The 14,791-nt window shown below is 38.2% G+C and overlaps 1 protein-coding gene across 1 annotated transcript; it reads left to right on the top strand.

Moving 5' to 3' along the window:
• Window positions 1–166: 166 nt before the first annotated feature.
• LOC114820545 (uncharacterized) lies at window positions 167–968 on the top strand. Its single transcript, XM_029091503.2, has one exon. It carries the CDS (start codon window positions 276–278, stop codon window positions 750–752), a length of 477 nt encoding a protein of 158 aa, XP_028947336.1. The 5' UTR covers window positions 167–275; the 3' UTR covers window positions 753–968.
• The last annotated feature ends 13,823 nt before the right edge of the window (window positions 969–14,791 follow it).

Raw genomic sequence — 14,791 nt, 5'->3', positions numbered from 1 at the left:
CACCACCAACTTACAGCCTGGCTGTGGCCAAAGCCCACTGATAAAAAAAAAAACAATGCTTAGCTAAACGACAAATATCCTACGTGGTATCCAGGTTCAAATTACGAGGCCCCACCACCTCATTTTCTCTCTATATATTGACTCTCTTTCTTCTCTACACCCTCCGTGCTTCTCCCTCCTCCACCAAATATCTCATGCCCTCTCTCTAATTTCTATCTCTAAAAAGACACACCTCAAATTCTCAGCCATTTTCCAACGATCCGATTTCGACCCAAATGGGTATTTGCAGCTCGTCCGGGTCGACCCAAGTGGCCACCGCCAAGCTGATTCTACAGGACGGAAATTTACAAGAATTCCCGTACCCGGTAAAGGTTTCCTACGTGCTCCAAAAGAACCCCACTTGCTTCATCTGCAACTCCGACGAGATGGACTTCGACGACGTCCTTCAGGCCGTCAGTGATAACGAGGTGCTCCAGCCGGGACAGCTCTACTTTGCCTTGCCGCTCAGCTGGCTCAAGCACCCGCTGCAAGCGGAGGAGATGGCCGCATTGGCCGTAAAAGCCAGCTCCGCGCTTATGAAGAGTGGCGGCGAAAAATGTGGATGTCGCCGGAATTCGGTGTCTCCACTGATATTTTCCGGCGTGGAGGTGAAGGATCGCCGGAGAGTGGTGGCCAGTGGGGGGTCGAGGAGGCGGAGGGATAGTGGTGGAAATGGACGGTTTGCGGCGGAGTTGAGTGCAATTCCGGAGTAGGGGTAGTTTGGGAAATAAGATGGGTAATTGTGTAAATAGATTGTAACGATTTGGATGTGATTAGTGGGTGGCTAGATTTGCTTAATTTTGTTTAGGAGTTTAATTTGTTTGTCCCCTAACCATTTTGGGGTGGTGTTACAATTTTACCCTGATGGTTTTGAGAAAATTGAATTAAAAAAAAAAAAAAACAAACAAACAAAATGTTCCCCATAAAAACGAGTATTTTGGTGTCCAAAATTTAAATTTGACAGAACAGATGCATATACTTAATTAAGTTAATTTTTGGAACTCTGCGTACGTTACACTTCACCAAATATTAAATAATTAGATAGCTATCTCAACCAAATATTAGTTTATTTAGATGGTTATCTCAAATAATTAATGTGCTATTAAAAAATAATGTTGCAAATCAAAATAACTAAAAAGTAACAATCACGGAGTGTAGACTAGTTGAGGACGAATTTTAGATCTATATTTCACATAGCACGTTCGAGGTTCAATTGCGAGCGTTAATGAATCATATGATTGTGGTTAGGAGAAGTTAAATGTCTTTGTGAGCTTTTTGAGTCTAAAAATAGTGAATTACCGTTATGAAGCCATTAGCTGGTCTGTGGTGAAAAAAAAAACCCTAAAAGGGGTGTAGACAAAAGCAAAAACCAAAAGGGTACTTCTTTGTTTGTAGGAACCAAAAGTGTACTTAAAATAATTTAATTGATGATGATTAAAATAACTTTATACCATGTCTTTGGGAGAATTGAACAGCATATGCTCGTACAAGAAGAAAGCCAAATCAATTTGTACTAAAAAAAGTTAAATTCGAGTAGAGTAATATTTGGTTACACTCGACTCGTTAAAAGTGTTACTTATCTTACTCATCTTGCTTTACACATAGGTGATGTTCGTGCATGATTTGAGAAACTATCGGACATTTTTTTGGATCTATTACCCTCTTGATTTTTACTTAGTTGCATTTCTTATCCAAATTACATTTGCAATACAAATAAAATCTGCGATTCAAGTTTAAGGTTAATGCTTTGGGTTTGAACTTAGTATATAGAATTCATGTAAGAAAGATAATAATTCTAGCAAAAGTTGAAACCAAGTAGTTTTAGACGCAAATCTAAGATTTAATTCGAATATGATTATGATAAAATAATTTTTACAATGTGTGTAATTATATGTGAATGTACACTTAACACTGGTGTATCCATAGACACATAACCAAAGGGAAAATAAGTTAATTAATTATTAAAGTAAATGATATATTTATTTATTTAGTTAATTAATTAATTAATTCAAAATATATGAATGATTATGTCTTGGGGGAAGTTGCAACTTTCCTAAAACGGTATTTCATCTTTATATATTCACTGAACCCTTCGTCAAAGTAGATCATAATTCCAAAGTATTCTTACTTCTGTAGCTCATATCTTTCACACCGCACTATAAACTTCAGTGTCACGACGTCGGTTTTTTATCCTGTCTTAATATCCGACCCCAATTTCCATCACATTGATGTAACACTAAAAAGATAGGAAAACTAATGAAAAGTTAAAAAAAAATTTAATTTTAATAAAAAATGACAAAGAAATGTATAGTAAATAGTCATCAATGTAAAATGACAAAAAAATGACAAAAATAAAAATGAAAAATGACAAAAAAATGACAAAAATGAAAAATGACAAAAAAAATTATATTTTTACTTTTTTAACTTTATTTTGGTGTCCAAAATTTTGGACACCAAAATAAAGTTAAAAAAGTAAAAATATAATTTTTTTGTTAAAAATAAACAATACTGGAAGTGTTTCGTTAAAACTCATTGAAAAGATTACAATGATAGATGATTAATGATCCATTATTTTGGGGTATTTTGGGTACTTTATTAGATATTAGTAGAGCAATTACTTTGTGAGTTGAAAAGCTTGGTAGTAGAAGACCACCAAAGGAGAGATAAGAAGCAAGTGGCAATGGTGTTCAGATAATTGGACCACGATCCTCTCCTGAGCTAAGGATGAGGATCTTCCTCATTAATCAGTGTAGGCCGTTGGATGAAAATCTAACAGTTACAAACAGGGAATCCTTTTAAAGTTATAATAATTGTAACCGTTGAATTTTCATCCAACGGCCTACATATCTTGATGAGGAGGATCCTCATTCTTAGATCAGGAGAGGATCTGGTCCCAGATAATTAACAAGAGGCCGGTCACTTTTTTGACTTTGGTTTGGGGTTGACTGTTGAAAATATTAGATATTTCCGTGATGGGGTTTGTGTGCATGGATGGTATAAAGATATTTGATGTCAACTACTTTATCTGTGTGTTTAAGTCACTGTGTTGACGGATATAAAGAAGGTGCTTTTACAATAAGTCACTTTTACGCGGAATCGGTACGAACTAGGAAGGAAAGAGACGGAGGATGAGGAGGAAAATGTGTAGATTAACTGGCAATTTGGCAGCTTAATCTCGATTAATTATATTCTTCACGAGGTTCAGTTATATATATATAGGGACCATGCATGCAGGCTGCTAATTAATTAAACAACGCGGTATTTGGTTAATTAGATTTGAAGGAACGAAAATTCTTTACAGCTGTGGTAGTAGAACTAGCACGTCGTCATTATAATTAGTCATCATGCAATGTATGTGTGTTATTTATGAGGGATTTATCACACTTTTCTTTTGATTGATCAAAACTTTTCGAGGATAAGGACATATCTCGGTTTCGTAAGATTGATTGTGTAAAAATATAACATGTTAGATGTTAGATGTGTGGCAAGAGAATAGTTATATACTTGTATTCGAAACATGTTGACAACCCTAAAAGGTCATTAGCCGGGCACATTCTGCGTTGTATACTTTTTGTTTATGTTTTGATCTTTTCAGATTGACAATCTAACATAACGTGTTAGATTGCATGGCAAAATAATATTATCTGCAGAGATGCTGGCAAACCCTGAAAAGTCACTATGCATTATTCATCGTGCCCTCCTAAGAGTTTGGACTAGTAAAAAGCTTAAATTTTAGTTTTTGACAATGTCAAACCTACGATATAACGTGTTAAACCGACTGACATATAAGATGTTGATGATAAACGTTAGAAAATGATATTAAAGATTGTGAACAGTAAATTACTGAAATTGCCATGTGTACAACATCCAAAAACTATGGATGCATCATGTTGAATATAGGACGATATGACGTATTAAAATGACTAACATATAAGATGTTGATATAAAACGTTAAAAAATAATAGTAAAGAGTGTGAACGGAATATATATTTACAACATTGGCATGTCTAGAACGTCCAAAAACCATGCCTGCATCATGATGAATATAGTACAGCTAGACAATGATATGTCATGGGTCTCGTTCTTATTATCTCTTGGCCTCGTTCGTGGGGTGTGCTTTTTGTTTGCCATATTGTTTGGATCTGTAATAACACCGCGATGTATCCATATATATATAATTGTAAGGTTTTTGTTAGCAGCTTATCAGAAGAATTGGCCACGACAGTGAGCGTTGTGTCTGCGTGTGAGTAGTAACAAGGGCAGAGAAGTTAGCAGAAGTAGAGAGAGGGAGAGCTGCCATTTTTACATGGGATGTTTTGTACGTTAGTACAGGGATACAGCTGTTGCGATGTGCTTAGTCCATTTGGATCTAGTAGGCTTTCCTTGAACACGAAAGGAATGGGTTGAAATTTCTTGGCTTCCTCTGGTGTAGGTATACGTAAGGTTTGCAATTAGGCTTATTAGTCCATCATTGAGTCTCAGTTAATCTCCTGAAATTGGTTTTGTCTTACTTTGCCATCTAAAATTGACATTTTCAACTCTTTTGTCTCACTTTACCCACTTCTGTTAATGGACTGTTGAATTTAAGAGTATTTTAGACATTACATTCTTTACACATTTATTTACTTCTAGCCTACACATTAAACAAGTCTCAATTTTATTTTTGAAACTCTAATTCAAACTCATAAATTCAACAGTTTCAACTCTAATTCAAACCCAAGAATTCAACAATGTGACATTTTTTTGTTTCAAATTGTGCACATTTGCTTTAAATGATTTTTTTTGGTTTGTGAAGTATTTTGGATATGATAGCTTAATGATATAATGATTTTGTTGTAATGAATATTTTTTCAATTGCAAAGTTTCGAGCCAATACATGGATGTCTTGCAAGTGAAATGACTCTACGAACAAAATGTAACCCTTATTTTGGTTGATACAATGATTTTGTTGCTCGAAAATTTTCTATTGACTGAATAATTTATTTTTGAAGATGTCCAAAATTTATGGGTTTGAATTAGAGTTTCAAAAATAAAATTGAGACTTGTTTAGTGTGTAGGCTGGAAGTAAATACATGTGTAAAAAATGAAATGTCTAAAAGAGTTGAAGTGGGTAAAATGGGACAAAAGAGTTGAAGTGGGTAAAATGAGACAAAAGAGTTGAAAAAATCAGGTTAAGGGGCAAAATGAGACAAAACTAGTTTCAGAGGGTAAACTGAGACTCAATGACATTTTTAGGGGGCATTCGACTGATAAGCCTTGCAATTATACAAGTTGCAAATATTATAATGTCTTATTTTGTTTGATTAATTTATAGGTGTCACTTCAATTCACGTAGTGCTCAGTATTAAAAATGTTATAATCATTAAATTAATGTAAAAAATTGTTAAATTATATATTTTTTTCAACTTCAGTCATTCATTTCGCATATCATTTAAATTTTACACATTATTGTCCTGAAATGGCTAAAAAATTAAATTATATGTTAAAGCTGCAAAAACTGAAACCAAAATTCAATCAAACAACACCGATGCCAAAACCGAGTGAGAACTTATAATAATATTACCTTAACTAAAAGAAAATAGAGTGAAGTTTCCTTCTAGTAAACAGTGACATGTTAAATATACAATGGTACGTGTGACAGGCTCACCAACACTGTACTTATGGTACAAAAAATAGTGTGGGAAATTATGATTGATGTTAAATATACAATGTAAAATGTAAAGGAGACAAGTTCACCTAAAATTGAGTCAATACAAAATTAATCCTGATTTATTACTTAATTAAAACACATGTACAAACTACACAAGTGGGAAGGAAGACCCCAAGAAGGGGAACAGCTTGAATTGTCATCATCATTCTACTAAGATTAGCTTGTTGCCAGGGGACCATTGACCAATCCCAACAAATTATCATCATTATCCAAAACCTAACTCAATGGTCCTCAAGCAAAATCAAATAAATAAAACTAATAATAATAATAATCAAAGTTTTAATTAGTGGTCCTGATCATCAGGTTCTCGTGAGCTGGTCCAGTCAAGGTGACATATACTGATATGTATGCCTATATATGGCTATGGGTGCTTATGTTCTTCCTCGATTTGCCCATTGAGAATCCTTCTACCAAGAGAACAAGTTGGTAATCGATGACGAGGAAAACTCGTTTTCCTTAGGTGTATTTGATGTGGCAAGATATGATCTACATACTTGTATTTGACAAAAAAATATAGATTTTCAAGTCGAGCATCAAAAGACCAATTCAAGGCAATTATTTGAATTTGTTTAAGTTTAATAGTTGATAATGTTATGTTAATTTGTTATCTATGTATATGAGTCTTTTTAGTTTTCTTCACATGAACTAATTTCGCGTGGATTAGAATATTGATCTTTTTATATCATGTTTAGAGGTAAATGGTCTTAATCATTTAAATTACAGACATATATCTTCGACATTTAACTACCGTAGTTTAAACAACATGACATAACTATTGGCCAAATAAAAAATAAATACTCTATTGTAAAAATTAAGGCTCGTTTGACTTTAGAGGATAAAGACATGAGAGAAATGAGTGAACTAAAAACGTAGAGGAATGAAAGACAAACAAAATGAAAACTAAAAATAAAAATCGTTTTAAATTGTTTTCACGTTCTAAATTTTGTTTTCATTCTTTCATCTGTATTTGTTCTCTTATATATTTTACTCGTATTTCCAATCCAAAAAGTAAAATTAAAAACCAAATAATTATTGTCTTGTATATCTTTCTTTTACAGGTATATATTTATCATTTACACTCATCACACATAGCAACTATTGCAAGTGTGGGACATAATGCACTCCTCAAGTCCTCATCTACTAGTACAAATAGCTATATTCGTGAAAGAATGTGCCCCATTTCCACAAGTTATAGGCCTTCAAAACTACACAGTTTCAAGTGCATGGGACTACAGGTCTGCAAAAACTCGTACTGGAAAACTAGCTAGTTGAGAACTTAATAATAGTGCGTTACTTCTGCTCGAAGAACAAGGAACAGGACGATTTGGATTATATAGTAGGGTTTTCATATCGCTGTCCTCCACTAAAAGCTTGTCTTTTATGTGTTTGTTTGAGGGTGAGAAGATTCCGAGACACTTGCTTTGGTTGCAAAGGAGTCCAAAGTAGTTCCATTAAGCATGCATGATATTCGATCTTTTCTAGCTTTGGGAAGCTACATATTTTGGCTTCACTCCACCCTAAACTTCAACACTTTTGGCCCCACTTTCTTTTTCCCTACGTTCTTTGATTCATATGGTTTACATTAGTATGATAGTCGATCCCTTGGATCCAGCTGTTGATCACAATAATCTTATGCCTATATGAGTAGGGTTTTTGTGAAGGTGACGTTATCTTGACATCAAAGTGGTGCATGAGTTTGTCCACCATCAATTATTTTGGTCATTTCATGAAAAATTATATTAAATAAAGACCAAAATGACATAAAAACCCCTCAATTTAATAAACAATTGGCCAAATGATTTGACAAAAATTAGAGTATTTTTGTCATTTTAGCCTTATTTAATAGAGATTTTTCATGGAATGACCAAAATGATTGATGGTGAACAAACTCAGAGACTACTTCTATTGATTTTAAATCTCAAAGATCAAAGTGAAGAGTTATGCAAATCTTAAGGACTATTTTGACTGAAAAGCCTAGTATGAATGCAGCTTATGTGACCCATTAGTTTGTACATATTCGACATCAAATTAATAGTTAGTCATGCATAATGTCATCTTTTAAAAATTTAAATCGCAAGAAATAATCATGGAAGTGATCTTTCTTAGGCATTTTTCTTAATTTGGATTGGATTCAAATGAATAATTTATTTTTTTAAGTTATTCACGATAAAAGTGAATTATTATTTTGAAAATATTAGATATAACATAAATGTATTTCACACAGCATATATTGGGTTCGATTTCTGATCTTGGTGAATCACACGATGGTGGTCAAAAAGAGACTGAAATACCTCTGTGAGTCTTCTCCTCCCCCAAAAGGATGGACTGCAATGGAGCAGCCACCAATTAGTCCATTTTTAAGGGGAAAAAAAGTTTACTTAACAAGTAATTCATCTTTACCTTTTACACTAATTTATACTAAGAGATGGAAGACAATTTAAATCCAACTCAAACACTCTATTCCGGTGGAGTATCTAGACAAGCCAAGCATAGAGGCAGAGCCGGCAGCCAAAGTGTCACAAGTTAGTATAACTTCCAACTGGCACAGTTCTATTATAAACTACCTAGTCAATGGCACATTTCCCACAGAAAGGTTGGAGTCTGGAAAGCTCCAAATAAAGGTAACACGCTACTACATGTAGAACGACATTCTTGTCCGAAGATCCTACACCGGACCATATCTTCGCTGCCTAGTGCCTCCCGACGACCTAAAGAAACTAAGCTCAATCCACGAAGGCGTTTTTGGAAATCACTCCGAAGGCCGATCCTTAGCACATAAAGCTCTTAACGCAGGCTACTACTGGCCTACCATGCATTAAAACACTAAGGTGTTAGTGCAAAAGTACGACCGTTACCAACGCTACAAGCCGGTACCAACACTGCCTACCAGCGAACTACACCCACAAACAAGTCCCTGGCCGTTCATGCAATGGACAATCAACTTGGTAAGGCCAATGCCACCCGCTATTAAGGGCAGAGGCATGATGATCGTGGTAATCGATTACTTCACTAAATGGGTAGAAGCAGAGCCCATGACAACCATGACTCAGACGGATATAAAGCGCTTCATATGGAGGAATATCATTTGCCGATTTGGCATTCCTCAATCCATCGTTACCGACAACGGCCCGTAATTCGTGGGCAAAGATTTGGCGAAGTTCTTCCAAAAGTATGACATTAAGCAGCATATGTCCACACAGAGATATCCTCAAGGGAATGGGTAGGCTGAAGCATCCAACAAGACGATCCTCAATTGCCTCAAGAAGTCCCACACCGACAAGAAGGGAAAATGGCCAGACGATCTCCCTGAATGTCTATAGGCATATCGCACCACCAAAAGACAAGCAATTGGTGATACTCATTTCTCTTTGGCATTTGGGTCAGAAGCAATCATTCATCCCAATGTCATCGTACTAAGTATTAGCACTCTACTGCCAAACGTTGAGCAAAACAGTAAAGAGATGGCCACAAGCTTAGATCTGGAAGAAGAGAAGCGCGAGCAGACCATCACCCACATCGCAGCCTACCAGCAACAGCTCTTCTCTAGCTACAACAAAAGGGCCAAGATCTGGTAGTTCCAACTCAGAGATCTAGCCCTAAGAAAAGCCTTCATCACTACTTGCAGAGAAGGTTCCAAAAAGATGGATCACATTTGGGAAGGTCCGTACAAGATTAGTAGAGTAGGCGGCAAGGGTAATTACACCCTTACCACCATGAACAACAAAGAGATCGAAAAGTAGTGGAACGCCTACAATCTAAGGAAGTACCATGTATGACCTCTCACTACATCAAAGCCCGAAGAACTGAAGCAGCTCAACGGGCACCACCTCGCGAGCCGATGACTATCTAGTTGTTATGCAGTCTCTACTTTACAGTTAAGTTTTTGTTCGTTTCACTTGTTTTTTAATGAGGAATTCAGAAGTAATTTACAACTTTGCTCGACTACATGTCTACAACAATTGATCACTCCTACATTTCAAAAGAAGACCGCACCCTTCTTAGAGACTCATCTCAGGAATTACACCCCTTGAGGGACCAACCATGCTCTCCAGTACGAAAGGGTAAACCAATTCCGCGACACCCACATGGGTTTGCTCACCAAATCGGAAGGATAAACTCTACACTCTGAATATCCAGACGTGGATGAGCCGGGTTGCCCTAGTATAACTATATGCATGATGGCTTGCGTCGAGATTCCTAGAAGTAACCACAATCATCTTTTTCAAGGCTTAGCTAATTGAAGGATTTTAGGTCTCTTGGCCTAATCCGCAGGGAACCGGGCCCTAGAGACGGATGAGGTGCATTACACAGTACGCCCTATGGACGGCTGCCCTGGAACCCTAAAGTTTCTATCGAATGCACTAAAGTAGCATACGGTTTCCAGAAAACTGCCTACGGCTTGCCCTTCGAGTTGTACGCCACACTAAACTTATACAGCCGCACGTTTATGTGAGAGGTTAAACAAGTTAGCGCGCGTATAAAAAACTTCATCCATTACCGACATGCTACGCAGTCGATGAGCTTCATTTCTGCCAAAGCGCAGAACAATCTACACCAAGTCCTAAAGTGTTGTGATACTTGCTACGCAACCTACAGAATTGGAGAAAGCCAAGGTTAATAGCTTAATGGTTACATGAACTCTGTTTCTGTAAGTAAGGCATTTGGCTGCCAACCCTATGGCTAACAACTTTGCAAAGTTCTACACCAACACCTATGGCTACATAGGCTACGCGGGCTTGTCTGCTTATAGAAAAGTAGCACGCCCACCACTGGTCTATAAAGTCTAAAGGTTAAGGCATGAACAAAAGAAGCGAAAATGGAAAAAAACGAATGAAGCAAGTTTATTAAATTTTCTAGCAAAATTAATAAACGACTAGCAAAGACCGAATGAGTTTAAGCAAAGAAAAAAGCAACAAGGAAAACAAAGAAAATCTTAAAGGGTACCTAGAAGACTAATTTTCTGCAGCTTGGACATCTCACAACTACTCGTTCGCCACACCTTCAGTAGCCGCGACGCTCTCAGCAACGGCACCGTATATCGCTTCACCCCCAGCTGCCTCAGCATAGACACCATCATCTCCGACTGCTTCACCAATAGAAGCCTCAAAAGTAAAGGCGACCAAGTCTTCTGGAGAAATAGAAAAGGTCTCGAAATCTTTACCAAAAAACTCAAAGTTAGATGGCCGCCCAAAGAGATGGTTTACATAACCCAGCTTGACTCTGAGTAATCGAAGCGTCAAACCCAGCCTTCTCACCCTTCAACTACTCATTTTCCTCGAGCAGACAAGCACGGACCCACTACAACTCCTCCACTTCCTTCTTCAAACTGTCACTGATCTTCAAAACACCTTGGAGTTCCAACACATAAGGCTTAAGCTTATCAACAACATTCTTGAAGTGGATCACTTGGTTGTAAGCAGCGATCAGTTCTTCATCCTTTGTGTAAACAGCAGAGCAGAGCTCAGAGACGGTACGCTCAAGGCCTTGAATATGAGGTATGTAACACCCGATCTTCTTATCTGCACTTATGTAACACCTGATCTCCTTCTATGCACTTTCATACTTTACTTGGATCGCATCAAACCTAGTCTTCAAATCCACGATCTCTTAACGAGTGGTCTCAAGTTGTAGAGATGGGGGCAGAGATATTAGACCCCTTTGAAACAGCAAGGTTAGATTCTAACTTCTTGACTTTCTCAGCCGAGGAGTAAGCTTCAGCTACCACATTTTTTGCCATCTCCTTGGTATCCTCTTAATCAAGGAATATAGACTCGACTGCTAGAATCGTCGTTTTCTATATCATAGCCAGCAGAGCGGTCCTCCTATACTCGGTTGTATGCTTAGCAAAAGAACTCATGCCAACAACCCATATAACACCATCAACAAACTTGGTACACACATCCATGTCCTCGAGCAGATTTGGTCTGAAAAACGCACAAATCTCAGCAGCTTCCCTAGAAACAAAATTGATGGATTTTTCACAACTGCCCGCACGAACAGTATCCTTCTTCTCAGCAGACGAATGGGTCTCAGCAACAGAGGGAACGGGTTTTTGTGCCACTTTAGCAGGCAAAGGCACCTTGTCACTCTTCATAATAGCAAGCCTCTCCAAATGTGATCCAGACGTAACCCCAAACAGATATTTTGACATAAATTTTGGCACTGGGGGCATGGTGGTACTTCTACGCTGAGCAATCCTATCAGCAATCGAACTAGCCACCTTTAGAATGGTAGGCGTCACTGGCACAGATCTAGCAACCTTATCATTCTCACCCTTGGGAGAAGTCAAGTCAATAATAAGCTTGGGGGCAGCCAGCGAACCCTCATGAGCAGCGAAAGAAGTCTTTGGCTTTTTCTCAAGCGATATCTCTTGAGCAGGCGGGGAATGTCTCTTTTTCCCACCTTCACTTACAACAGGCTCCACAACGACGATCGAACGGGCTAATGCCTCCGCCTTGATCTGTTTTATCTCTTCTCTTGGGGGCAGCCCATCTTTTTCCCAACGAAGATAACTAAGCAGCCAACACCACTCATGGTAATTGAAAAGGATACCCAGAGCGACATACACTTTCTTCATGTCCAGAGAAGCTTTATGAGTTGAGCCAAATTCTGAATCTATAAAAGTAGCATGAGACAATTAGAAAATTAGAGAGCAGCTTAGCACAAATACAAAGCAATCAAGAGATTAAACAACCTACTTACCTGATATGAAGACCGTTGGAACACGCAACTCGGGGGAAGAATCAGACTCCCATTCTCCACTTATCTCTGAAGTCTCTTTGGCCGAGTCATGATCTCCCTTGCTCGAATGATAAAAGAATTTATGGCGGGATCGCAGCTACCCAACTTCCTCGATGTGGCTTATGTCAAAAAAGTACAAAAATTCGTTGATGGTTAAATCTAAGTCAAAGAATTAGCTTAGATTGAGAAATCCTACCATCAAACGGATCGCATTTGAAGAGCATTAAATAAGGGCACACTTCATGGAGTAGAGCACTTCTTGGAAAAAACGTGGCATGAGAAAAGTAAATCCCAATACAAAATAGAAAATGTGGAACTTGATGGCTCTCTAAGCCCCACTATATGGCTCACGGCTGCTACCATTCTTGACGCGCTTCACTTGCACCCCTGATGGAATGGCATGCCTATATGCGTTGAGAAAGTCCTTGAACAAGTCATCGGAGCCAATTTTGAAGTGAGCAACCTTAAAGTAGCCTACATTGCTTAAAGAATTACCTTGACAATAAAATGACGACACACCATCATCACTCTTGTGGCCTGAGGAAGACATGCTTGAAGAAATTCTACAAAGACGCGAAGAAAATTCGTTAGATGATGGCTTGAAAAAAAAAATTCTCTCGGCAAGCCTGGCTTCTCGACCCAAGATAGTAGTAAGGGGACAGGCCCCCCAACGCACGCCTTAGCCTAGTAAGACCAAGCCCAGCAGATCTCGGCCTAAGATAGTTCAAGTGGGCCAAGCCCAGTGGCCCGCAGCCCACCATACCTCCTTTCAAGCACGGGCCCAAGCCTTGTAGCAAAAAAAAAAAAAAAAGGAGGCCCGAGCCTCCTCGACCCACACCACCGTACCAGGACCAACGAAGACCAGCCACCCACGACAGCCCTACTGTGGCCTCCTCCCACCGACTTTTGCACATCATCGACCCTTTACGAGCCAAATTTCAAGCCCGAGGCTCCCAAAAATTACGAAGACAAGGAAAATTAATTTTTTCTTACCTTGGCGCGACATGAATACGAAGAAAGCAACGAAAGACATGCCTTCGCACAGGCAAGTGTAGAAGATTGCTAGGGGTGGGGGAACAAATATCCTCTAACTTTCTCTCTCTTATAGGGTAGAATAAATCACTCTCCAAAGTTGATTTAATGATCTACTTAAGGTAGACTTAAATAGACTTTGGGAGAAATTTATTTTCCTTTCCTAGAATGATCTAATTTCCAATTAAAGAGGGAATCTACATCAAAATAGGAAACAATCATATGTTTCCTAAAGCAAGAAGATCTCTACACCTGTTGCCATTTCCTACAAGTAGCCCATTAGGTGTGGGGGCATTTGTGGAACAAAAAATAATCGAGAAAAATATGGATGCGACACGTGGATTCTTGGGGGGTGAAAAAGACAAAATTACCCTCAAGGCATATCGAAGCTCCTACGTGCAAGCAGCGGATAATCATGACTCAATCAAGGTCAAAAGTGATCAAAATAGATATTTATTCAAAACCTACTTCATCCATCCTCATCAAATCTCCCCAAGGGGCCGGCCACACCCCTATAAATACCACATCATTTCTCCAAAAACCTAAGTCCAACTCTCTTACTAAATTCTCCAAATTTCTCTAAATATTTTTCCCTCAAATTCTAACTTTAGCATCGGAAGTTCTTCAGCTAAAGCCCACCCCCCCAAAATTCATCGTGGGCGTGTGAGACTCTTGACCTTAACCTAAGGTATTGATTGTTTTGTAGGTGCAATTTTGTCCCAAAAAAAAGGCGGAAATTTGCATCCATAACTAGGACGATTCACCATTTGCGAATTTGCGTTGAATTAAGTTAAAATAATTAGGCAATCCAAAAAAGTTAAAATGAAAGGAATAGCTTTTTGTCTAGAAAGCACATATAATACCATGTCCAAGAATATAGCATCTTGCTATCTTAAAACAGAAGCATATGATTATGGACGTAAAAGTGACAGTATTGGAGGATAAAACAGAAAAAAAGAATCATGGGACTAGGAGAGAGCATATTGGATGGAGATAAAAGAATTACATTCCTGCAGTTGGTACATGATGTATAATAATAATAACATGATACCTTGTGGAAAATAATTCTAGCTTATCCTTTCTTTATATATTCTCTTAGGCCATCTCTAACCAAGGGCTGGCCAAAGGGCTCGTTTTAGCCCTCTGGTCCTCCAAGATTTCCCAAGATATTAATATTTTAATGAACAGTACATGGTCATATTTGCCTCCGTCTCCAACCGAGGGCTAGAGGGCCAGAGGGCTCGTTTTAGCCCTGTCACAAAAAACCGT

Source organism: Malus domestica, chromosome 02 (genome assembly GCF_042453785.1).
Source record: "Malus domestica chromosome 02, GDT2T_hap1".
In the NCBI taxonomy this organism is placed as follows: domain Eukaryota; kingdom Viridiplantae; phylum Streptophyta; class Magnoliopsida; order Rosales; family Rosaceae; genus Malus; species Malus domestica.
Note: the sequence above shows the minus strand (reverse complement) of the source record. Positions and strands in the feature narration are given on the sequence as shown.